General features: G+C 36.9%; 1 protein-coding gene across 3 annotated transcripts in view; it reads left to right on the top strand.

Moving 5' to 3' along the window:
- DCC (DCC netrin 1 receptor) overlaps window positions 1-27,191 on the top strand; it is a 1,087,479-nt gene that overhangs the window by 654,362 nt on the left and 405,926 nt on the right. For all 3 annotated transcript variants that reach the window (XM_034642890.1, XM_034642891.1, XM_034642892.1), the window contains exons 6-7: window positions 16,848-17,002; window positions 19,773-19,893. In XM_034642890.1, coding sequence (XP_034498781.1) covers window positions 16,848-17,002; window positions 19,773-19,893 — 276 coding nt within the window. The remainder of the gene's footprint in view (window positions 1-16,847; window positions 17,003-19,772; window positions 19,894-27,191) is intronic.

Genomic DNA, 27,191 nt, shown 5'->3' on the forward strand with positions numbered 1-27,191 from the left:
CTGTCTACACAGACCTGGAATGAGAGAAAGGGTTGAGGGGGGCATTTTTAAAGCTCTTTCAGAGAAAAACATGCAGCCAAGGATCCTTTATCCAGCAAGGCTGTCATTCAGAATTGATGGAGAAATAAAGACCTTCCAGAATCGCCAGTCATTGACCAGTTTCATGGTTATGAAACAGGAGATATTAAGGGGGGTTCTATAAAAGTAAAAAGGCCCCAAGAGTTATAAAGAACAGAAAGTCACAATCTATAGAAACAAAGACTTTATTGGCAACATGGCATCATTAAAATCATATCTCTCAATAATCAGTCTCAATGTAAATGGCCTAAATGCTCCCATAAAATGCCACGGGGTTGAAGATTGGGTAAAAAGACATGACCCATCCATTTGCTGTCTATAAGAGACTCATTTTGAACCTAAAGATACATTCAGACTGAAAGTAAAGGTATGGAATATCATCTTTCACGCCAATGGACCTCAAAAGAAAGCTGGGGTAGCAATTCTCATATCAGGCAGATTGGATTTTAAACTAAAGACTATAGTTAGAGACACAGAAGGGCACTATATTATTCTTAAAGGATGTATCCAACAAGTAGATATGACAGTTATAAATATATATGCCACCAACAGGGGAGCAGAAAGATACACAAGCCAACTCTTAACCAGAATAAAGAGACATATAGATAAAAATATGTTAATAGTAGGGGACCTCAACACTCCACTATCAGAAATAGACAGAACACCCTTGCAAAAAATTGACAAAGAAACAAGGGCTTTGAATGAGTCCAACTCATCGAGTTGGACCTCATAGATATATATAGAACACTACACCCCAGAACCAAAGAATACTCATTCTAATCCAATGCCCATGGAACATTCTCAAGAATAGACCATGTTCTGGGACACAAAACAGGTCTCAACTGATACCAAAAGACTGAAATTATTCCCTGCATATTCTCAGACCACAACACTTTGAAATTAGAACTCAACCACAAGGAAAAATTTGGAAGAAACTCAAACAGTTGGAGACTAAGAACTTTTCTGCTCAGGAATGATTCAATAAACCAGGAAATCAAAAATCAATTTAAACAATTTATGGAGACCAACGAGAATGAAAACACAATGGTCCAAAACCTATGGGATACTGCAAAGGCAGTCCTAGGGGGGAAATACATAGCCATCCAAGCCTCACTCAAAAGAATAGAAAAATCTAAAATGCAGTTTTTATATTCTCACCTCAAGAAGGTGGAACAGCAACAGAGGGACAGGACTAATCCACTCACGAGGAAGCATTTGACCAAGATTAGAGCAGAAATCAATGAATTAGAAAGCAGAAGTACAGTAGAGCAGATCAACAGGACTAGAAGTTGGTTCTTTGAGAGAATCAATAAAATTGACAAACCGCTGGCAAGACTTATCCAAAAGAAAAGAGAAAGGACCGAAATTAATGAAATTATGAATGAAAAAGGAGAGGTCACAACCAGCACCAATGAAATTGGAAGGATTATTAGAAGCTTTTATCAACAGCTTTATGCCAATAAATTAAGCAATCTGGAAGAGATGGAGGCCTTCCTGGAAACCTATAAACTTCCAAGACTGAAACAGGAAGAAATTGATTTCTTAAACAGGCCAATTAATTATGAAGAGATTGAGTCAGTGATAAACAAACTTCCAAAAAACAAAACTCCTGGGCACCTGGGTAGCGCAGTCGTTAGGCATCTACCTTCGGCTCAGGGCATGATCCCGGGGTTCTGGGATTGAGTCCCACATCGGGCTCCTCTGCTGGGAGCCTGCTTCTTCCTCTCCCACTCCCCCTGCTTGTGTTCCCTCTCTCGCTGGCTGTCTATCTCTGTCAAATAAATAAATAAATAATAATCTTAAAATAAAAAACAAAAAAAAAAAAACTCCAGGCCTGGATGGTTTTCCTGGGGAATCCTACCAAACATTCAAGGGAGAAATAATACCTATTCTCCTAAAGCTATTTCAAAAAATAGAAACAGAAGGAAAGCTGCCAAACTTATTCTATGAGGCCCATATTGCCTTGATCCCCAAACCAGGCAAAGACTCCATCAAAAAGGAGAATCACAGACCGATTTCCCTAATGAATATGGATGCCAAAATCCTCAACAAGATCCTAGCTAATACAATCCAACACTACATTAAAAGTATTATCCATCATGACCAAGTGGGACTCATCCTGGGAGGCAAGGGTGGTCCAACATTTGCAAATCTATCGGGGTCTTAGAGTTTATCCAGAAAGAAAATTTCAGAAATCATATGATTCTCTCAATAGATGCAGAAAAGCATTTGACAAAATACAGCATCCTTTCCTGATTAAAACCCTTCAGAGTGTAGGGATAGAGGGTACATTCCTCAATCTCATAAAAACCATCTATGAAAAACCTACAGCAGATATCATTCTCAATGGGGAAAAGCTGGAAGCCTTTCCCTTAAGATCAGGAACACGACAAGGATGCCCACTCTCACCACTATTATTCAACATAGTACTAGAAGTCCTTGCAACAGCAATCAGACAACAAAAAGGGATCAAAGGTATCCAAATCAGCAAAGAAGAAGTCAAAATGTCTCTCTTCACAGACGACATGATACTCTATATGGAAAACCCAAAAGAATCCACTCCCAAACTACTAGAAGTTATAGAACAATTCAGNAATGTGGCGGGATACAAANAGAGGGATACATAAGCCTCAGAGTTCATATAAATAAAGGACCTGGCATCTATGAGGCGCTCCTTACCTGGAAGCTTGGCTCCCACCCCAGGAAGGGCACTTGCTTCTGCTTTCCAGAGCTCAGCAGTGCAGAGCCCCCTTATTCAACTCACTGTCACTGGGTGATGTTGGACAAAGCCTTACTTTTCTCATCTGTAAAATAAAATGCTAATAACAGTACCTACTTTAAAAGTGTGTTATGAAAGATTAGTAATAGGATCCTGGCAAAGTGCTTTAGCATGGCTCCCGGCACAAGGATATGCTTAATAAATGTCAGCTCCTATTACTGTTCAAAAAAAAAAAAAAATCTTCCCAAGTCTCAGTATCCCCTGTGTCCTTCTATGTACAAGAACAGTTGAATGGCTAGGTAGAAATACATTTATGACAGTGTCATGCAGCTGTAGATACTGCTTTTTGTCTTTGTAAATTAATGTTTTATTTAAGGGCAGAACAGATTAAATTCCTACCATAAGGGCAGGAATGCCTTCACAGCAGGACTTCACTCAACTCTCATTCCCCACCTTTTGATTTTAGTAATTATAATGCTGGTTGTCTCCTGTTCGGGTCATAACAATTGAATTCTCTTCAGCAATTTTATTTTCATTGTGTTTATTTTATTCCTGCATAGAGATATTGTCAATATCCATCACATTCATCAGATGTCTAAATTTTATTTTGATAGTACTCTTAACTGCCTGGATTTTGTTGTCAGACTTGCTTTAGAAAGTGTTATATATTTTTTAAAAAAGAAAGAAAGCAACAAAGAAAGAGCAAGCTATATTCTCTGAGTACTTTCATAATTGAGAAAGTGGTTTTGGATAGAAAGGTTCATATATAATATTTTTGGGTAATATTGCTTCACTGTCTTCCGACATTGGATATTACTATATGGACATCTGATTCCCCCTTACCTCATACAGATTGTTTTGATTTTGTTTTTTCTGCCTGGATGTTCAGATAATTCTTTATCCTCCAGATTCAGTAGCCCAAATGAGATATGTCTCTCTATCGGGAATTATGTGTTCAATTTCCTAGGAACATGGTATAGTCTTTGATTCTGAAATTTCTGATTTATTTTTCAGGGAAAATGTCCTATTATTTTATCTTTGGATATATATTGTGTTCCATTTGTGGGCTTGTGCATCAGAATTCCAGTTATCTTAATATTTGATCATTTCTGCTAGTCCTCTTTCTGTACAAGCTTTGTGTTATTTTAGTCCTTTGGCTTTTTTCATCTACATTTACTGTGATTATCTCAAGCCTCCTCTATGTTGGTAATATGATTTTTAGTAGTTTTTTTTTTATGTTACTTGTACTTTATAATTTATATATTGGCTCTCTAATGATGTTGTTTTGGTCCTTGATTTATTTCTTAGGTCCACTATCTCTTTCTGTTTCATTCTGTTATTTTATCATCTAGTCTTTGACCTCTAGTTATATTGAATTTATTCTCATATGAAGTGAATCCATTGTGTAATGCACCTTGAGCAATTCCTCTTCCTACCCTTGTATTTCTTCTGGGTTGAGTGCTTTGTTTTCCTCTCTCCCTTTGCCCAACTACCTTTCTCTGTGCCTCTGTGTTTTTCTGTCTCTCATTGTTGGCTGTAATGTATTTTCATATTTCTCAAATATGTCTTTTATCTTGCTCATGTGTGGGTGGCTCTGTCTAGACACTATTTGCTCTAATACAATAAAAGTTACTTGTAGACTTGTTTACCATCCTGCCTTAGACCCATTGGGTTCCTGTTAGAAGGCTGGAGATTTCAGATTTTGTGCCTTTTTTAAAGAACCAACAGGAATGATTGGGGAATGGGTATAATTGATGCAACATACTGTGTTGGCTGGTGCTGCTCCCATTCCTTTCTAGAGTAGAGGGGCTGGTCCTTAGGTTTCTGGTCATGTCTTTAGCTCACTGTTAGCCCAAGAGCTTTCACCGTAGTCAGCCCCATTTCCTGTATGTCTCTTCGACAGCCTTCCAGGTTCTCCTCTCTCAGTAAAGGAGAAACATAAGGCTATATCCATAGGTTTTGCATTGATTCAAGTTTGGAGGTATTACTGAGAATTCTTAGGCTTTTGCCCCAAACTTCAGGGCCATTTCTGTGTCTAAAGGACAGATAAGGAACTCAATCCTAATCCATCTTTCTCCTCCAAAAATATGTTTCATTTTTTTTTTCAATTGTCTATGCTTTCTTTTCTTTTTTTGTTGTTGATTTTTATGTTCCTGTTTGTATGTACTGGGACTGAAGTTTATTTCATTAGCTGTTGAGGGAGAGAAATTAGATGTGTGTTAGAATCCATCATTTTCCTAGTTAAATATGCTGAAAGATTCCCTCATTGAGTATTTACTACTAATAAGAAACTTGAAAAACAAATTTTCTACTATAATTTATTATAATTCTTCTAAATACATTTGAAAATACACAGAAATAGCTCTCATGCATGGCAGAGACATTTTTTTCTAGACTTTTAGAATATCCACATCTTTTACTCTCAAATATCAAGAAGGCATGCTAGAAAACATTTAACTGAGGAAAAAATGCTAGCTCTCAAATTCTTGTCAGTATGCAATGTTAGGAATTGGATAACTTATTTTATAGATATATTATTTCTGTCATCATACAACATACATGACAACATTTTATCTTGTTTTAACATGTTTTCATTTCCTTCACAGCTAAAATTAAAAATTGGCAAAGAAAGATGTTTATAAATTTTATATCTGTGAATGTATAATTATCTGTGTTTACATGTATACGTGACATTTTAAACATAAGTATTTTAGGTGATTATATAGTTTACATAGATGTTTATGGGAATACAAATATATATGTGATATAGAAGTACATATATTAAAATATGTGTTTATGTTTAGATATACATACACATACATATTTGTGCATGTGTGTATACACACTAACCTAATTGTTGGATAGTTGCCAATATCCACCTAAGTCTTGATTGATAGCACAAAAATCATTCCTTTGGGGTGCCTGGGTGGTGCAGTCATTAAGCATCTGCCTTCGGCTCAGGGCATGATCCTGGCGTTCTGGGATCGAGCTCCACATCAGGCTCCTCTGCTGGGAGCCTGCTTCTTCCTCTCCCACTCCCCCTGCTTGTGTTCCCTCTCTCACTGGCTGTCTCTGTCAAATAAATAAATAAAATCTTTAAAAAAAATCATTCCAAAGGCATGACAATAACATCAGGAAGCGTATAGAATTAGGACCTTGAGGTAATCCTCCTATTATTTTTATCACGGGTTTGGGCCTCATAGCATCATTCTGCCAATTTGGTCCTAGGCTCCACAACTAAAGAGAGAAATGGAAAGCTCAGTCTGTATTTATAGAGAAGCAAACCCTGATTACAGAAAGAGCTGGAACTGAGGAAGGGTAATGGGATTATTTGTCTGGATAAAGAAAATTGTGAGGAGAGGTCTAAAATAGTTTCCAAGCATATATAAAGAACTCTAAAGTAAAGGTTGAAGATCAGATGTTCTTCATAGACCAGAATTTTTAGATGGGAGGAAGAATTTTTTAGCATATTGTAGCCACAATAAGAAGTACTGATGGTGTAGGAAATGAAATCAAAAGGTCTTCATATCTCTAAGGTGATTAAAATACTATCTTTGCCAACTACAGCAGAGTAGCTTATTATAGTTTATATTTCTAATATTCTGTTGCTCTAATTGTTATTACTTTGAAGAAAAGTATACTCGTATGTCTTAAATGTTGTTCATCATCTAGCTTTTTCATAGCTGTTCCTCAGTTGCAGCCAGGAAGTGACTGAATGTGAAAGGATTGTCCTATGAAGACACCCAGGCCTCAATAATGTTTATTAGCACCTATCTTGTGCTTGGCCTTGAGGACACAAATTTGGAAAAGGCAGTCCCTGTCCTTAAGAAGCTAGTAGCTTAGTGGATTCACAACCAGTTTGATGTCACAATGAAAGGAATTGTTGTTTTTTTACCTGCTTTTTCTTGTCAATTAATTTTTAATGATGATATATTTACTTCTGTGGGAGGAAAAAATTTATATATATATAGGTATATATATCTCCTGTTCTCTGCCCCTCTTTCTCTCTCTGTGGAAATGATCACTGATGGACTAGATTGAAACCCTTCTTGGAATGGAAAATGCTAAGAATAAAATTCATAGCTTAAAAAAAAACCCTTCTTTTTTTTTTTCCAGAAGAGTGGGACCCAGCCCCAGTCAATATTAATAGTTAAAACTCAAGTGAGCTTTTACTTCCAATGCAGAATGCATTCTAGTCATTTAAGGCTAGAACCCAACCTAAATTTTTTAGGAGAGTACAGACATGTATGTGTGAGAGACAACTTAAATAGAAAATGAAATGCAAATCTCAACACCCTTCCTATGGGGGAGGACAGATGTGTAGGTAGGAAAGAGCAAACTAGAGAGAAATATTCAGCAGACTTCAAGTTACTTGTCACATAAGACCTAGAGAGAAGTGTTGGATTGGCCAGAGATACATCACATAGCTCCTTGTTAAAAAGGGAGAAGGAGGATTATGCATTTAGAGATCAAGTTAGCTGAAAGAAAGTTACTTTGGCAACAAAAGTTAGTGCAAGAAGAATTGCATTGAAACTATGAGGTAAGAGAACAATTCCTCATCTATAAATTGAGCAGTCCATTAGAAACATTGTTCTATAAAACTAGGAATTGGCTGAGGTATGTTTAGCATGAAAGCCTGAATTTATAAAGATGATTTCCCCCACTAGGACATGTTATCTCTAAACCTACATTCAATGCCCAGTGGCCTTCTTTACAGATCTGAATGTGATTACATATGAAACTATGGCTCCTTAAGGTGAAATTATCTGTTGATACAATTGTGATAGTGCACTTGAAAGAACCATTTGTTTTGGGTATAGAGGTAGTCCAATTTGGCAGCAAACATATTTTTGACATTTAGTGGAGTCTGTCTCTTTAGATATTTGTTTTCAAGTGGAGACTGATAGGGTTATGTCTACTATTTTAACAACAAATTAACTAACCTCAAAGGGCTTGGGAACTTGGAGAGAGCTGTCCTGTCTGAGAACTGTACTCAGAGTGGAAATGCAGCCACTCAAGGATCATGCTAATTTTTCCTTTCTTCCTAATAAAAGCTCACCAATCTGTTTTTTTTTCTTTTTCTCTCCATTCTTGTTAATCATTGACCAAAGTGATTTGTGCTGCCTTGTGTTTATTTAAGCCATGGGCATGGCTTTAAAAATGCATTCTCTGCCATTTCAGAGTTGTGGTGAATCTTTAGAATGTATAGAATCTTCTCAAAATCAAGGTAATACAGAGTATTAGTTAATTATTAATTATATGTATTAGAGCAGTATTTTACAATTAACCTGCTTTTATTACATACTTAAATAACTGGAAAAGAGTAGCTGTAAATAACTTACCTAAAAATAAAAATACGAGAGGGGCGCCTGGGTAGCTCAGTCATTAAGCGTCTGCCTTTGGCTCAGGGCGTGATCGCAGAGTCCTGGGATCGAGCCCCACATCGGGCCCCTTTGCTGGAAGCCTGCTTCTTCCTCTCCCACTCCCCCTGCTTGTGTTCCCTCTCATGCTGGCTGTCTCTATCTCTGTCAAATAAATAAATAAAATCTTTAAAAAAAAATACTAGAAGCCAAATCAAAAAGGATTAGGGAGTGATATGGGACATTCCTGAAAAGACTTGTGAGGCATCTGTTACATGAAATAAAACTCATAATACTATTTAGATTGTTGTTGATGGCTTTGGGTTTGAAATTACAGAAGAAATCTCACTCTATAAAATTCAAATGATTAGTCATAACATAGAAAGTCCTAGGAGAACACCAGATAAATTTACAGAAAACTTTAACACAAATTTAAGGTTTAGTTATACAAGTCTAATGATTTCAGGATAGAGGGTTTTCTCATCTATTAGTCATTTCAAGGTATGATAAACACTTTCAAGAACAAATTATATTTTGTCCATATTTCTGTTGCTTATTAGCCATTTTTGGTCATTATTCCTTATTCCCTCAGCCCCCAAATTAAAATAATTCTTTGTATATGTACTATAAGTCCTGTAGAAGATCCTGAGAAACTAGCATCTGAGGGAAATGTAAGTAATTTATTTCTGGTCATAAATTTTTATTCTATCCAAAGAGAGTATAACTAAAATCAATATCTTGCTTGAAATTGTTGTAGCATTGTACGTGTATGTTAAGCAATTCTCTGAAATGGATTAATACTATGTAAATGGCACAATTTGATAAACTTGAAAATTCATGGTACTTCATTTTTATTAGTCATTAAGAAGTTGCTACCCATCAAATAGTTTAAAGTAGTGAAATTATTCCTTCCAGGAGAGTGGAAGGGAGAGGGTATTGTGTAATATTCAAAGAAAATTAAAAGAGAAAGTGTATGCTTCAGATCCCATCTGTAAGAATCATACTGTGGTTGGTAAATAATGATATATGTGAAAGATATCTTAAAATAATAAGTGATATGAAAACTGGGCACAAAGAGAGAGAGCACTATAAGAAGCAGGAAAGTCCATTATCAGATTCACAAAAGATAAAATGTCATGGGAAACGGAATATTTGAGTTTCCTTTTACTGAATAAATAGAATTTGTATCATCTGAGGAATGTAATTCCAGGCAAGAATCCATGATCAGAAAAATGCTGACAAAACATACCTACATCCACTGATGAATCATATTCCTTCTTTCATCCCAGTTGCAATTTGTGTTAAGAATATAGGACTCCAGAGCTGTGAAAGGTATAATATGATTATACCTAGATCCTAAATTCCAGGCAGCAGATTCTAATTTGTTCATCACAGAAAAAGACAAAGGGATCAAATAAGAAGAGAAAAACTGGGTAAACTTAATTTGTTCACTTTCTCCCGGAATAGTGTCAACATCAAATATATATTAAACAATGGGTTAAATTGATGTTAGTGTGGCAGAACTTCTTCCCCCAACAAGTTATAAACTACTGTTCAGGTAGCCATGTCAAGTGCCATAAAATCAGTAAAAATAGTACCAGTGGGATTTCTAAAAGGAGAGAGAATTTTACAAGAAGAAAAATTAAGGTGACCTTTTGGAGAAGTGGATTCATGATGGATAGGTAGGATGTCTACAGTCTAAGACAAAATGGAAAACAGTTCAGGAAGAGAAAACAGAATGAACAAAGACAGGATTAGAAAAGGGTGGGGCACAGTTGTTAAGTTGAACCCTCCTGTGTATATACGGGATGTATGGATGGGAGCTTCAGGAAAACAGGTAGCTGTTTGGTTATGCATTATTTAAAGCAAGATTAAGAAGCTTTTACCTGATTTCTAATCCAACCCCCGGCTTATGTGTTTAGACCTCTTGAAGACTCTCTCCTCAATTCTGTATTTATTTTAATTCCTTTTGCTCAAACAGGGAAGAACTTTAAGCCTTTTGGAAAGTATCCAATATAACAGATACTTACTCCTTTCTGCTACACCGTGCTTTGTTCTTTCTTGTTTTTTCTCATCATTCATTGATATTTTATTTTCCAAGACAATAAAGTAGTATGTTGTTAGATATGTGGTTTCCATGACATTGTTCAAACTCTTCCTCATCATCTTATATTCATATTGCCACAGAAAACATAAAAATGTGTATTGTATTGCTTGAGTTTTTATAAGCATCATCAGCAAATCTTTGCTGAGATGTGCCGAGGATGAAGCAGTGTAGGAGGCATTAAAATATGAAGAGAAATCATTAGCCCTTATCCGTACCACAAAAATTACTCATGACTGGTAGCACTGCCCAAGTTAGGCAGTATATTTTCAGAAAACATGGGATTTAGACCCATGTCCGATGTGTGGTATTGTTTCATGCTGCAACTTTCCCATTTAAGTGAGGGAAGCTATTTATCCTACTTCACTGTCTGGCATATGGTGAAAGCTGGAAAACCTGCGATAGAAATGAAGGTATTAAGACAGCCAGGGAAGATAGGTATCCAGTGTAAGGAATAAGAGAAAAATCGCAAAATATAGATCATGGCTCACATATATATTTGGAAGTAGAAAAAATTTTTGAAGCATCCTTAGTATTACTGTTATACAATAATAATTACATATTTAAGTCAAATTATCCCTTTAACTAATCACAAGTAACTTTTAATTTAATTTAATTTAATTTAATTTAATTTAATTTAATTTAATTTTTTAAAGTAATCTGTACACCCAGTGCTGGGCTTAAACTCACAACCTCAAGATCAAGAGTTGCACACTCTACCAACTGAGCCAGCCAGGTGCCCCAGAAGTCACTATATCTTATTAATCAATAAAACAGAAGGTTTTGAGAATTCACTATGATCAGATTTGGCTTATTTAGGTCCATTGAGAGGTAATAAACAGGAAGAGTATTTCTCAAATTGAGAAATATTTCTCAAAATTATTAGAAATATTTCTCAAAATTATTAGAAAATAGCCACCATTTAACTTTAGTTGTTTGTGTTTAAGAAATTTTGCTATGCAAAATACCCTATTTTGGACATTGAGACTACAAAAGGATAAGTCAAACTGGAGAATCACACATACCCATATATATTTACATATTTATGTATATATGTGTATATTTCTATACACATATGTGTATTTCTATACACATATATACAATAATCAGTTTGTTGTGGGCGATATACTCAGGTATACTTTTCTATTTATTGTTTTTCTTTAAAATACAGTTAGGCACTGTATTTTGTGCATTCATTGTCCTCAATTTTTATCTCCAGGTTATAGATGAGGACAGTAACTGAAGCACTTGCAGTGAGTGGAATGGCTGGGACTTAAGCCCAGGCAGTCTGGCTCCATCATGTGGGCTCCTGGAACTTCACTTTTCTTTGCTCTTCTTCTGCATAGATCTGACAGTCTTTCCTCTTCTTTTTCTCTTACTCCTAACCCTTTTTATTTCTGTTCTACTCTCCCCCCACCACCCCTGCTCTCTAAATAGATAGTTACTATACACATACACACACACCTCAGGCATATATCAATCAATAAATAGGCATACGTCTCTCTCTCACACATATGTGTGTGTGTGTGTGTGTATATGTGTGTATACATGTATGTATATGTGTGTATGTATATGTCCATGTGTGTATATACACATAAATGCATATCTGTGTGTGTATGCATGTGTGTGTATTTTCTCCCAGATCCCATAATAACCTGAATATGGCAATAAAGTGAGTCAAATGAATCTTTTGGTTTTCTGCTGCATATAAATTTATGTTTACATTATAATGTAGTTTATTAAATGTACAATGGCATTAAGTCTAAAAAACATATACATACCTTAATTTTAAAATATTTTATTGTTTAAAAAATGCTAACCATCACCTGGGCTTTCGGTGAGTTGTAATCTTTCTGCTGGTGGAGGGTCTTCCTTCAGTGCTGATGGCTGCTGACTGATCAAGGTGATGGTTGCTAAAGGCTAGGGTGGCAGTTTCTCAAATAAGACAACAATGAAGTTTTCTGCAACAATTGATTCTTCCTTTCATGAATGATTTCTCTGTAGCATGTGATGCTGTTTGATAGCATTTTGTCCAGAGTAAAACTTCTTTCAAAATTGGAGTCACTCCTCACAAACCCTAAGGCTGCTTTATCAACTAAGTTTATGTAATATTCCAAATCTTTTATTGTCATTTCAACAATATTCACAGCATCTTCACCAAGAGTAGATTCCATCTTAAGAAACCACTTTTTTTGCTCATCCATAAGAAGCAACTTCTCTTCTATTCAAATGTGATCATGAAATTGCATCAATTCAATCCCATCTTCAGGCTCTGCTTCTAATTCTAGTTCTCGGGGCACCTGGGAGGCTTAGCCATGAAGCATCTGCCTTCAGCTCAGGTCATGATCCCAGATCCTGGGATCGAGCCCCTCATTGGCTTCCCTGCTCAGCAGGAAGCCTGTTTCTCCCTCTCACACTCCCCTTGCTTGTGTTCCCTCTCTCCCTGTCTCTCTCCATCAAATAAGTAAATAAAACCTTTAAAAAAATCTATTTATAATTCTAGTTCTCTTGTTATTTCCACCACACCTGCAGTTCCTTCCTCCACTGAGGTTCTGAGCTCTCTCAAGTCATCCATGAGGATTGGAATCAACTTCTTCAAACTCCTGTTAGTGTTGGTATTTTGACCTTTTCCCATGAATCACAAGTGTTTCTAATGGCATCTAGTGATGAATCCTTTCCCAAATATTTTCAGTTGACTTTGCCCAGATCCTTCAGAGGAGGCACTATCTGTGGTAGTTATATAGCCTTACAAAATGTATTTCTTAAATCATAAGTCTCGAAAGTCAAAATTACTCATTGATCCATGGTTTGCAGAATGGATGTTGTATTAGCAGACAGGAAAACAACACTAATCTCACTGTATATCGCCATCAAGAGCTCTTGGGTGACCAGGTACATTGTCAAAGAGCAGTAATATTTTGAAAGTAATCTTTTTTCCTCCACAGTTGGCTTAAAATATTCAATAAGCCATGTTATAAACAGATGTGCTGTCATCCAGACTGTTGTTCCCTTTATAGACCATAGACAGCTTAGACTGAGCATAATTCTTAAGTTCCTAAGAGTTTTGGAATGGCTAATGAGCACTGGCCTCAACTTCAAGTCACTAGCTACATCAGCCCCTAACAAGAGAGTCAGGAATTGAAGCTTTTTGAAGCCGGGCATTGACTTCTCCTCTGTAGCTATGAAAATCCTAGGTGGCATCTTCTAATACATGGCTGCTTTGTCTGTATTGAAAAGCTCTCATTTAATGTAGACATCTCCATTGATGATCTTAGCTAGATCTTCTGAAGAACTTGCTGTAGCTTCTGTATTACCACTTGCTGTTTCCCTTGCACTTTTATGTTGTGCAGAGGGCGTCTTCTTTCCTTAAACCTCGTGAACCAACCTCTGCTAGCTTCAAAGTTTTCTTCTGTAGCTTCCTCACCTCTCAGCCTTTACAGAATTGAAGAGAGTTAGGGCCTTGCTCTGAATTAGGGTTTGGTTTAAGGGAATAATGTGGCCGGCTTGATCTTCTATCCAGACCACTAAAACTTTCTCCGTATCAGTGATAAGACTCTATCACTTTCTTATCATTTGTGTGTTTACTGGAGTAGCTCTTTTAATTTCCTTCAAGAACTTTTCATTTGCATTCACAAACTTGGCCGTTTGGCACAAAACTTTCAGGCTATCTCAGCTTTCACCATCCCTTCCTCTATAAGCTTAATCACTTCTAGCAGTTGATTTAAAGGGAGAGACATGAGTGACTCTTCCTTTCACGTGAACACTTATAGGCCATTATAGGGTTATTAAATGAACTAATTTCAATATTGCTGTGTCTCAGGGAATAGGGAGGCCCAAAAAGGAGAGACAGGGGAAAGGTGGTCTGTGGAACTGTCAGAACATATACAACATTTATTTATTCAATTTGCCATCATGTATGTGTGTGGTTTTTGGTGTCCCAAAACAATTACAAATTAACATCAGAGATTACTGATCACAGATCACTGTAACAAATATAATAATGAAAAAGTTCAAAATATTGCAAGAATTACCAAAATTGACACAGAGACATGAAGTGAGCAAATGCTGTTGGAAAAATGGTGCCAAGGGGCACCTTGGTGGCTCTGTCAGTTAAACATCCAATTCTTGATTTCAGCTTGGGTCATGATCTCAGGGTCCTGGGATCAAGCCCCACATCAGGCCCCATGCTCAGTGGGGAGTTTGCTTGAGATTCTCTCTCTCCCTCTGCCCTTCCCCCCCCCCCACTCTCCTTCTCTCTCTCTCTCTCTCTCAAATGGATGGCTAAATCTTAAAAAAAAAAATGGTGCTTGCTTGATGCTGGGTTGCCACAAAACCTTTAATATGTAAAAAATTCAATATCTGTGAAGCACAATAAAATTAAACTCAATTAAATGAAGTGCAATAAAATGGAGTATAACTGGATATACGTGTGTATATATGTATATGTTTATGTATATTTACATACAATTCATATGTATATGTTTATGTATATTTACATGCATACATATGTAAACTGTAGTCTCAACTCCAAAAATGAATTTCAAATTTCACTGATGGATACCAGTCAAAATTTGAAAACTTTGATATAGGCCTAAATGATATCATGAATTCTGATGAAAGTGAATACTAGGAATGGGCGGACTCTGGCAGTTTTCTTGGCCCCAGGGTAGAAGGTCTTAAAGGAGGAAGAGAAATAGACAATATGGTGTTATATTTTTAGTAGTTCTAATTACTTATTCCATTATCTTTGAGGCTTCGGAAATGTTAATGAGTTATTCTTCCACCTGAATTTTCAAGTGGCAAAAGAGACAATTGTTAGAAAACAATTCAGGATGTAGGCAGAGGAGTCAGCCTGTCTGGCTTCACAATTTATAGGTTGTATGACTTGGAGAAAGTTGCTTCAACTCCTTGCACCTCAGCATCTTTGTAAAATGGGAATCACAGAGTCTCAGAGAGGTGTGGTGAATATAATAAATATAAAGTACTTAGACTAATAAATTATACATGGTCAGCTCAATAAATATTGGGTATTTGCTAGTAAACAAATAGTTGATTGAAATCTATAATGAAATTGGGAACAGAATCAAATAGACAGCTAATATATCTGCTCAGAGGTATTCAAGAAATATTTCTGATGCCTTTCCGTTCATTGTCAGTGAATTTGGGTAAGGAATAAAAACAGTCTCTTACTAATATTATCAATTATAAATAAATAATTTCAGCTATGTATACAATGGAGATATCTTCTCTTTAGAAAAGCTCTCTGACATTTTTTTCATGCATTTAGTCTGTGAATATTAATGCATCTGAGCTGTGAGTCATGTAAATCAATTCGCCCATGTGAAAGTTTGAATAATTTTAAAGTTGTTTTTTCCTAGAGGTCCAAATATTTAGTTAAAAATCAGGAAAATAGGGAGGGAGGAGGACGAGAGAGAAAGAGGTAGAGGAAAAGGGAGAGAGAAATTAAGATTTCTAAGATCTTCAGTAGAAAAACTAAGAACTTTCCACAGGCTCTCCCATTTTTCTAGAACATTCATCAGTGTTTACAAGTTGACTTTGAAGTCAGGAGTGGTCATAGACAGCAAAATAAAGCGTTAATCCAAATGAGCAAAAATTAGCACTCCTTACTCACTGAAATAACAACAACGACAAAAGAAAATGCAATCTAACTTTAAAAATGGCTACTAAAAATGCATGTCCATGTCCTACCTGAAAACGAGATCAAGACAGCTACCTCACTGTAAATTTAACCTGAGTCTCAGGAAACATGAATATTCAAATCTGGCATCATTGTAAGATTCCCAGTGGAAGAGAATGAACATTTCTTTTTTAAAATTTCCCTTTCCTAGGCAGGGTTTTGAGGGACCAAGCCTGAGAGATTCATTAGCAAAGGTGTGTTTTATTTGTAATTTTCTTTCAATTACAAATTTCCATCATAAAGTAACTAGTATTATGGCAATTAAGACATTAAATTAAATTAGTATATCACGTATCATGCTGGGAAAATAATAATGCAGTATAGCAACGCACCACAATAGATAATTGCTAAGACAATAGGAATGTGTCCACAGTAAAGATGATAGCCATTTTTTGTGACTATCACCATAGCCAGTTTCAACAGGGAATGAGCCCATCACTGTAACTAAACCCCAATGAAATTCTAGAATTACAGAGACACTAAGCTTTCTTGTCTTGCACTCTGGGTTGTCTCAGAATTATCAACTTACCTTTATTTACTTTATCAGCATAGCTTCCATAGCTTTATGCACTGTTCAGTATCTTTTATGTAAGTCAATTGGATACAAACACGCGGTATTCAGAATGTTTACTAGATGTTATATTTTTTTTCCAAAAGTGTTTTTTTTTTCTTTCCTGAGGCAAAACACCACTAACTACAACTATTTAACTGTGTTTGGGGGGGGTGGGGGGGTGTTCTGCAGCGGTTCCTGTATAATAAACTCAGGGTTTCAGGGAATTATTGAATTACAAATATTCTCTCTCCTTGTGCAGTGTTTCTAACTGGGCAAAGATCTTAGCACAAAGGTTCACTTTCCCACCCACTCACTTTGGTTTTCTGTCTTTGCAGTTCCGCCATGGTTTTTAAATCACCCTTCCAACCTGTATGCCTATGAAAGCATGGATATTGAGTTTGAATGTTCAGTTTCTGGAAAGCCTGTGCCCACTGTGAATTGGATGAAGAATGGAGATGTGGTCATTCCTAGTGATTATTTTCAGATAGTGGTAATTATCTTTTTTTTTTTTTTTTTGTATTAGCTATACAATCTCATTCATTGTTTACTCTGTTTTCAGTTGCTTTTCCTTCCTGGGAAGAAGGTTCTTGTTGGGAATTTTTATGGTGTGTTAAGAAAATTGTTCCAATAGAGCAAATGATTTTCTAAACCTAACAATTTTTAAGCTGACAAAGAGCGATCAAACAGCCCAGCCCCCTTGCTTTACAGACAAGGTTTTTTTGAAACAAACACACAATGAAAAAAACAGAGGACCTAAGAGACTATCTTTCCAAGTATCCTCATTCCTGGTTCTTGGGAAAACAGAATTTAGAACCTAGTTTTAGACTATCTGAAACCAACAATCTCTTACTTCTTTGACTTTTACCCATTAAAACAAAGTTTCAGTATGATGTGCAACTATGATTATGGTTGTCTTACTTTTATAATACAGATAAGTTTTCTTTGCTACCCTTTCAGAGAGGACAGTTGATCCTACATGAACAGTAGGAAAGCATGTGGTGACAGTGACACGTGGTAGTGGCAGGGCTAGGACGCCATGGAGACCCAGCGTTCACGTGGCATTGCACTTTTGAACACTGGAAAAAATTGAAGCTAAGCATAACAGTTCTTATAGTTTCTCTAAGTTCTAGTGTACTCAATGCCTCATGGGGGATCACAGGGATAATGGTATATTGTATTCACTAAGTTGTTTTCCTGGTACACAGTGAGCACTCGACGCCTATCATTACTATCACTCCTTTTGCTGTTACCAGCAGAATTCTTTGCTCATTTAAAAAGCACTCCGCAAACTCTCCTTTAGGTGCAGGTTAGCATCGGAGGTTCTGAATTCAAGGATATGAATATATGAGAAATATGAAAAGCACTTTCCAAATATCAAAGAACTTCGTAGTTAAAGAAGGAGGATTTAGGTCCACTTCTCTTATGTTTGAGACACAGACATGATCTGTCAAAAAAGAGTGTCTATACCAAGTCTTCTGGCAGAAGGGCAGTAGACCACAGGGGCCCTGCCAGTCCAGGCGCATGCTCTCCTTAGCCTTGCACTGGCTCTCATTGGTGGATCCACCTCTTTGAGGTTGCTTCAGTTGATTTTCACAAACTTCCATAACCTCTTTAGGCATGCATTTAGTCATACTATAAGGGTTCCTAAGGAATACATCCCTAAAGCGTACCTTTATTACTTTTATCACCACTGTATTTTCACTTTTAGTTGCATTTATTTAATTGGTTGGGAATAGAGTAAGAGAGGGAAAAAAAATGTAACTTTTCAATGCCACTCCAATCCATTAGTTCCTTTAAGTGCAATGCTATTTCTACTACCACTGAATTAAAAATGACCTGCCATGGGGGAACTTGAAATGTGTTGTGTCCGCCTAGAATATATGCTACTTGCATATAAAGGAAAGTGTTAAGTGCCCTTAAGGACACATGATAAAATACAACATTTATTTTTTTTTACAGTTTGAATAATCTTTCTCCCAGAATGACTCATTACAGCCAACCTATTTAAATGTTTCTTTTCTTAAGGTGAAAAGAAAATGTACAGTATGAGCCCTCTTCACATGAAATTGTGCTTAAAAATATTTCCCCAGTAGCTCCAGAAATCTGAGAGCCATTGGCTGTCACACAGTAACATTTAACACACATAGTAACTTATTTGAGAATTGTTAATTAGAAGTTAGTCAGCTTTATCTCAGAATTTTACATCAACGGAGAATTGACTACAAGACACTAAAAACAATTAAGAATTCCCCATGAGGTAATATTTATCTCTTAATGACTTCAGGGGAAGTGATTTAACACGTCTCACTTACTGAACTAATTCTTACAATATTGAAGAAAAACTGAGTCAGTATAATTAAATGCTATTTCCAGATTATTTTATCATCCATCCTTGAAAAAGATGGTGGCTCAATTTATATAAAACAGGAGATAACATTGCTGTATTTAATTTATGGATTACTGAAGATAAAGCATTGTGGCCATATAACAAGAATGACATGGTATGAAATACCATCGCTCCAAATCCCAAAAGGGTACATGTCAAAGCAATTACAATTTTAAAAGGATTTTCAGGGGTTTTTTCTTAGTAAACACTTCCAGAAAATATCCAACCTAGATTTCTTTTTTTTTTTTTTAAAGATTTTATTTATTTATTTGACAGAGATAGAGACAGCCAGCGAGAGAGGGAACACAAGCAGGGGGAGTGGGAGAGGAAGAAGCAGGCTCATAGCAGAGGAACCTGATGTGGGGCTCGATCCCATAACGCCGGGATCACGCCCTGAGCTGAAGGCAGACGCTTAACCGCTGTGCCACCCAGGCGCCCCCCAACCTAGATTTCTTATCTTTTAGAAGCTGCAAAAATCAGTGTTTCTTTTTTTTCCCCAGCAGCTGCTAAACACAATTTTCCTTCAATAACAAGTGAAAGAATGAAATTTCTTTTGATGCTAACCTTTGTTTCTTGCCTATTTAATCAAAGAGCTCTCTGTTTGCTGCTCATTTAGATATGGAGGCTGTTGTGTACTTTTGTGAGTATAGCTTTCATTGCAGAACTGGGTTAAATGTATGCACGTGGATTCAAGAGAGTGTTGGGAATCTGTGACATTTTCCAAGTGACCTAGGACATATCTGCCAGACCAAGAACCCTCATGGCTTTCTTGCTTGCTTCCTCTGTGAAATTTTTATCAAAATTTTATGTTCATTTTGTCACTTTGCGTTTTTTGCTTTTTAAAATATTGTACCTGCTTCTTTCTTCTCTCTAGGGAGGAAGCAACTTACGAATCCTTGGAGTGGTGAAGTCGGACGAAGGCTTTTATCAATGTGTAGCTGAAAATGAGGCTGGAAATGCCCAGACCAGTGCACAGCTCATTGTCCCTAAGCCCGGTAAGTTGAGGGGAACTTTGCTCTGGGACTGGTAGCCACCTCTATGCTTGGTCCACTTGTGAAATTCTTATTGTTTTTCCTATCTCACAACATCAATCGGAAATTATTTAAGTATTTAGTTTATCAAGGAGTACATTTATGTGTTGATGTCATATTCTTTCTAGAAAACTAGGTATGTATCTCCATCCAGTGAGATAGAGTCATTACGAATAGTAGGTACTTCTGGTTGTCAAGTTAACAACCACTAAATTACTACCTTCTCCCCTCTTTTGTGGCTTGCCTTTCTTCTAGTATTTCAGGTATATGTAGAATAGAGAGAGAGATGGAGTACATACATATACATTTATATGTTATATACGTATGTATATGTGTACATACATAAGTATACATACATACGTACCCACCAGAAGACAGACACAGCCCAGCAAGGAGCCGAGCTGGGGAGCTGGGGCAGACAGCCCGCGAGGCCATGCAGAAAGTCCAGTGCGGGGATTCCTAGGGTGAGGGCGGGAGTCTCTGAAGAATGCACAGGGCTGCCTCACAAAAAAAAGCTTGTGATGCTTTCCACTTTTGAAAGCAAGTCTGTCCTCTTCTTTCTGATCCTGGAGAAGCCCTAATTAGAGGGGAAAAATTCGATCTAAGAAACTGAAAAATCAAGTGACAGACAGTCCCCCTGCTTCATCCTCACTTTTGGTCTCAGGAAGAAACTTTACATGAACGTCATTTTAATGCTTTGATTTAGATCTTACTGTGTGTATGTGTGTGTGTGCGTGTTGTTACTATTTGTTGTTTTTGGTACCTGAAGATAAGTCTTTTTAAATATTTCAAGGTGACCAGGACTAGAGGATTGGTCCAAATTGCTATCAGGATTGGGGAAGTAGATCTGACAGGGTGGGTATGAAGGTGGACCACGGGACGACACAAAACTGTTTCCTCTTAATATCCTAGCAGTTCAGCTCATTCAGTAAACCAGTTACAAGCATCTGGTGTCAGTTCTTCTGGCAAGCTCTCATTTCAAAGGGTAGCCATTTGTCACTGGGATCTTGCGTTCCACCTGGGCCCTGAGTCATTTAGGTCTAAGTGACCGTACAGAGCAAGGCTCTCCTCAGCCAGAGAGCCATTTACCTCCTCACTAGGGCAAGCCTCTGAGAATCTAGATAATTCATTCTTCCACGTAGATAGTAAAGTATCTTGGTCGGTGTTCATTGTATTTGGCAACGGATTAGAATGAAAATAAAAGCAAATGAAGATAAAAATCTGAAAGTGTGACGGGACACTATTGTGACTGTCTTACAACCCCCCTTATAAATGATGGATTGCTTTTTCCTGGCTATTCAGTCAGGTCTTCAAATCATGCTTCTGCAGCTCCTTGGAGGCCACATGCACAGATGGTGGAGAGGCCCGGCTATAAATGTAAATTCAGCAATGAGGCTGACCATGGTGGGGAGAACATAGCCCTCTCTGTTTAAGTTTAAACAATAAACGGCCACCATGTATTTTGAGGCACGTTGTGGGCCCACATTGCCAGCTGCTCAGCTTTGGGCTGTGCACAGGCTTGTGGCGGAGAGTTCCTCTTGGCAGCCGTAACAATCTGCTCCTCACTGAAGCACACAAAATGACCCATTCCAGCCAGTGTCCATTGTTAATGGATATTTACATAAGCCTAATGAAGTTTCAACATAGTCTTTTATGTACAGTTAGCTCTTCCCACTTTAGCAATTAGTGACTTAGAAAATAAAGTAAACATAATCTACTAAATTAAACTGAGTTAATGACTTGTTTTGCTCTCCAGAAAATAAGTTTAGGAAAAATACTCAGATGTGTATACTGTAACATGTGAAATATATACATGGTTTCCTCTAGGCAAAGATCAAGAAGATCAATGGCAATTTAAACAGTCATGATACTATAGGAAATCCTATCAATAACAGTATATATGTAACACTGTAACACCATAAACACTGATCCAGACTGCTGCCTCCCTGCCTCCCTCTCTCTTATTCTCTCTCTCTCTCTCTTTCTCTCTTTCACACACACACACACACACACACACACGCACACAGGATGCATGAAAAGCCTGCAATGATGTATGCATACATCAAAAAGACTTAGTCATATTATGTAAGTGGTGGCGAATGGAGATTAAAATACTTCAGCTGATTTACATTACTTGCATTATCTATTAATCTCTTCTAATAGCTAAAGAAAAGATTTATTGTTGTTGCTTGTTTTAGTGTGTTTATTTACTTTTTTGGGGGTGGGGGAGGGCACATTGGTTTAAGAAGTTGCCTTTTCAAATGAACTGAAGTTCCAAGTCCATCATTCAGTGAATAGACCAGCCAGAAAGTATCAAGAATCAATGTGTGAGGCATCATAAGAACACGAAGGTTCAGTAGCTACATTTGCAAACATGTGAGCAGAAGCTTAGGATCTGGTTGGCGTATCAGAGCTGATGAACCATTTAGCACCAAGTTATCTAGTAAACTGTAGTATGGGCAGATAGTAATTAAATTAAGAAAACTATTTGATAGCTGGGTAGAAAAGTTAGCAATTTTCTTTTGCTGAGGGTGTGTGGGATAGGAAACAAGTCAGGAAAGATAAGATAGATATAAGATATCAATTATCTCTGAGTTGGTTTTCCTTGCTCCAGCTGCTGGGTAGGGTTCAGTTTCCTGGCAGTGAAGGTCACTGAAAATACTTAACTGTTGTCCAGGGTGTGGAAGGCCAGGGAACTGGGAATGAATGTGGTAATGATCGGGATATATGTTGTCTGGAATATTTTAATTTAATGGCAGAAATAGGTAAAGATAGAATAAAGTTTTCATGGGAAGAAATAATGTATTCTGCATATTCCTTTTTTTTGCATTCTTCATATTCTAATGTGCACAAAAAAGCTACATGGTCAAAATGAATACACACCATTATAAATATTCCCTAAGTATAGATTTTCTTAGGCAAAACACCATATTACTCCTTCCATAGAAGAAGTAAGTATGGACTATGTGTCTCATGTTAATATTGAATGCTTTCTAATCTGGTTTGGTTTTTGTTTTTTTTTTTTCCTCCAATATTGGTAACAAAATAGACTTTCCCACTGTAGGAGGGGAAATATATTGGCTAGGCATTTAGGAAAATGTGAGCTGTTATCAATTCCCTGTCCTCCTTTGGAAAAGGTTACTGGTCACAAATAACATTGAATTTTCAAACAATTTATTAGGGCAATGTATCATATAGCCTAAAATTAGCAAAAATATTTAAGTCTGGTCATGAATTCTTTCATAAAATCAGAAGTTTTGTTTTGGGTTTTGGTTTTTTTTTTTCTTTTTTGATCTGTTTTTGTGACTTGTTCCCTATCCATGTGAGAAGAATACCTTGAAATCCAAATGGACAAGAGGAATATTTGGATGCTCACCCATGTAATTGTATATTAACTGCAACTAATTATAGTGTTTCTTACTAAAGATTGACTCTTACATAGTAAATTCAGTAGTATTGTGTGAAGCAATGAAAAATTGTACAATTAGTCTTAGCACTCAAAATCTGTTAGAATTTGTCAGTGTGATAGCACATAAGTGACTAGATAAGATAGAATGTAACAAAAGCAAACAGGAAGTACTTCTTAATCTCTTATTAGTCACTGGTGGTCAATTAAGTTGAATTTTTGTCTCTCATATAATAAGGGTTACTATGATTTAAATGCTCAGTTGTATTTAGTGTGGGATCAAATTGTTCCTGAAATTCTGTAAATAATTTAGAAGAGCCAATCCCATGTGCTAGACTAACATGTTTGTGGATCCAAACTAGAAAATAAGTCACTGGACAACTTCCTCATACAAACTGAGATGCTCATTAAAGCTACAAACATTCTCTTTGTTTTCCATCCCTGAGTCTAAATGAATAAAAGTCAATTTAATGTTTTTGAAACATATTACCAATGTGGTGATATTATAGCTCATAAGTTTTCCAGGAACATTTTCCCTTGTAAACCTTGGTAATTAACTGTAGCTAATAGGATACAGAATCAGATTTTCAAGGTAGTTTATAATGTCAGCGTAAATGGCTATGAATATATTCAATCTACTGAAATGTTATTTTTGCTTGCCAAGGTGAAGATAAAATCAGAAGATGGTAGTCTATGCTCTTTTATTTTCTACCTCAAAGTCCCCTTTCCTTAGAGTGTTGACACTCAAACTAATACTTTTCCTGAGGGGTTCATAGTTTGTCATAAATCAGTTATTTGATCTTTTATCATATAACATTATGTGCTAGACAAGATGCATCTAAATCTCATCTCTATAGCCTTTGCTAGTTTACCTATATGGATTTAAAAACATAATGGAAGGGGAACCTCGGTGGCTCAGTTGGTTAAGTGTCCAACTCATGATTTTGGCTCAGGTCATGATCTAATGGGTCATGAGACTGAGCCCTGCCTTGGGCTCTGAGCTCAGTGGGGAATCTGCTTGAGATTCTTTCCCTCTGCCTCCTCCCTCCATTCATGCTTGCTCTCTCTCTGTCTCCCTCATATAAATAAATAGATCATTAAAAAAATAATGGAATATAGAATATATGTATGAACAGAATCACAGACAATGTTGCCTAACCTTTCCAAGTTTACATTTCCTCAGCTGTACAATGCAGTGGAAAATTGTCTCAAAGATTTATTGCAATAAATGTATGTAAAAGAGATTTGTAGGCTCTAAATTGCTACACAAATATTAGCTATTATAAAGTCTTCTCTTGGTTTGTTTTCTCAAGAAAAATAGCAGGCATTTATTGGGGTGAGTACAATGATAGCTTTCTTCTGGCATATTTTCCCATCCTCCAGGAAAAGAATTAATAAGCAAATATTTCAACAACAGTGTCCATTCGAAGTTTAAGTTTTTAGCCCAGTGGGCAAGGTTAAGGGAAAAGATCTGTTTCAAAATGACTGCTAGTGGAAAGGTTTGCTGCAAAGTTTGCAGTACCAGTTTAATGACTTGCTCATTCCAGTTTTATGTCAGCAGAGGTTCCTCAGCAAATAAAGGCTTGTCATTCACCTTGTCCTTGGTTCAGCATGTGCTTCAAGTAGGAAGCTAGCTCAGTGCTAATCAGGAGGATATGGCTGTATGGCAGACTTTGAAATGAGAAATGAATTCTTCAGTAATGTGAAGTATCCTGAGACCAGTGATAACTATAAATCCATACAATATGGAAGACTTGATAGATTCATAAATATTGATCATATCATATTTTGGTGGTGAACACACCAAAGAGTGCTACTCTAGATCTTTTTTTTTTAACTCTATAGTGTGGAAGTAGAAAAGAAGAATCTTGATTTTTACAGGGAGCCCAAATGATTGTATGCTTGCTGTATTTTTCTATCGTTTACATATAAATCACCCTTTGATAACACATGCAAATATATATATTCCTTCCTATATATGTATGTATATACACATGTATATACACATATATATATTTGTATATGTGTGTATATATACACAAATATATATATATCCCTATATATGTATGTATATACATACATATATATGTGTATATATATATATCCTATATATAGTTATATATATTGTATATATTATATATAGTTATATATTATTATATATATTGTTATATATATCTGATTATCAATGTAATAATTAGGAAGTATATATAATTAAATAGTTAAAATTATATAGGTATAATTTTTAATTATGGAGGTGATAATATCAACATTGATAGAACTATAATGAAATGGCATTCATTTGCACAGTTTGAAATAATGAATTACAATTACAATACAGTCACAACAAAGACCTCAGATGATCCCAGTAGAAGCTTTGAAACTGGGTTAGCCTGAGGAGCTATCTATCTATCCCCAGAAATGGGTGTGACCTTGAGTGACTTTAGCTAGTGACCTTGACTTTAGCTAAAGGCAGTCACTGGAAATGGATTCAGTAGGGAGCCTTCAGCCACTATCACTCCCTCCAGCTGGACGAATGAGTGCTATAGTCCTGAAAGGGAGCACTGATGGTATACCACTCCGTCTACTATGGTCCTACCCTTGTGCCACTCAAATCTATTTGCTTCATGTAATAAATTTTGGAAATAACTCTTCCAGAATCTAAGTTGGTCTTATTCCCTGGGGAAAAGAGGAAGGTTAGAGGTGTGAATTAATACACTACCAGTGCAACTGCAACTGGTCTCATGGCTGAAACTGGAACTCATTCTTTCTATCTTCCTACCCATTATGCATTCCTCTCACCCCAGCTAGCATCTCTGCCAGTCCATCTGGCTCATCAAGTGAGACTCAAACTCCTATCCCTTCACAGGTCATAGAAAACATAGTAGTCTACTTACCATCAAAATTGGGGAAGGGTACCAAGAGACACCTCCAGTAGATCACCTGAGTGCCAATAGTAGTCTTTCCTGTTTTCCCTCCTCCTCCTGATGATCTGGGTAATTATTCTTGCCTTGCCTACTGGTATTTTGGCACAAGAAGCCTGAAAGGACCAGGCAGCAGTGATCACTCAAGTTCAGTGATGTCTCCTCTGAGAACTAGGACCTTTAAGTCCATAGAGCCTAGAATTGCAGGGATAAGGAGCACACATACTCCAGCTGGGTCACTGGGAGTGATGGTAAGCAGGACCACACCTACTTCATCTCTTGTATCCACGCACTTTTCCTGTTGAGGACACAGTAATGTATAGTGGTCACTGGTTTGGAGTATACACTGTACCCTAGAGGAAGGCACTCTATCTTAGGATATCATCTCCAGTTTTTTCCTCACTTGCTCCTCCAAAAGGCTATACTTTTGTTATATCAAGTCAACAGCTTTGCAGTGGTTGGTATATGATAGGACCAGGAGATCCTATGGTCATGTATTCATCCCCACACCTCTTTTGCTATTAAATGAGTTACTTAATCTTTCACAGTGTTATGCAGGATCTCATGTTGGTGGCTTGGATCCTTTGTGAGCTCTCAGATAGTGCTGCAGGCTGAAGCCTGAGAGCAGGAAAGGAAGAACATGTGTATATTCTGGTCAAGACGAATTTCTGCACCTTCCAGAAGAGGTTTAATATAAACAATATGTCACCAATAGGCTAGTTGGTCTCATCAAGGAATGGTGTTTCATTGGGTGCTCAGCATTTGTCTTGGGTGCTAGTGGATTAAATATATGACAACAGCAGTAGTTGCTGGCGAACAGCAGCAGCTTTGCTGGGTTTGAGCCCATGCTACTGGGCAATGTGTAGATTCCATCAGGGACACTAGAGCCTCTTCATTCATGTACTTTTGTGCCACCCCTGGAACCTGGCTGATGC

This window comes from Ailuropoda melanoleuca, chromosome 14 (genome assembly GCF_002007445.2).
Source record: "Ailuropoda melanoleuca isolate Jingjing chromosome 14, ASM200744v2, whole genome shotgun sequence".
NCBI lineage: Eukaryota > Metazoa > Chordata > Mammalia > Carnivora > Ursidae > Ailuropoda > Ailuropoda melanoleuca.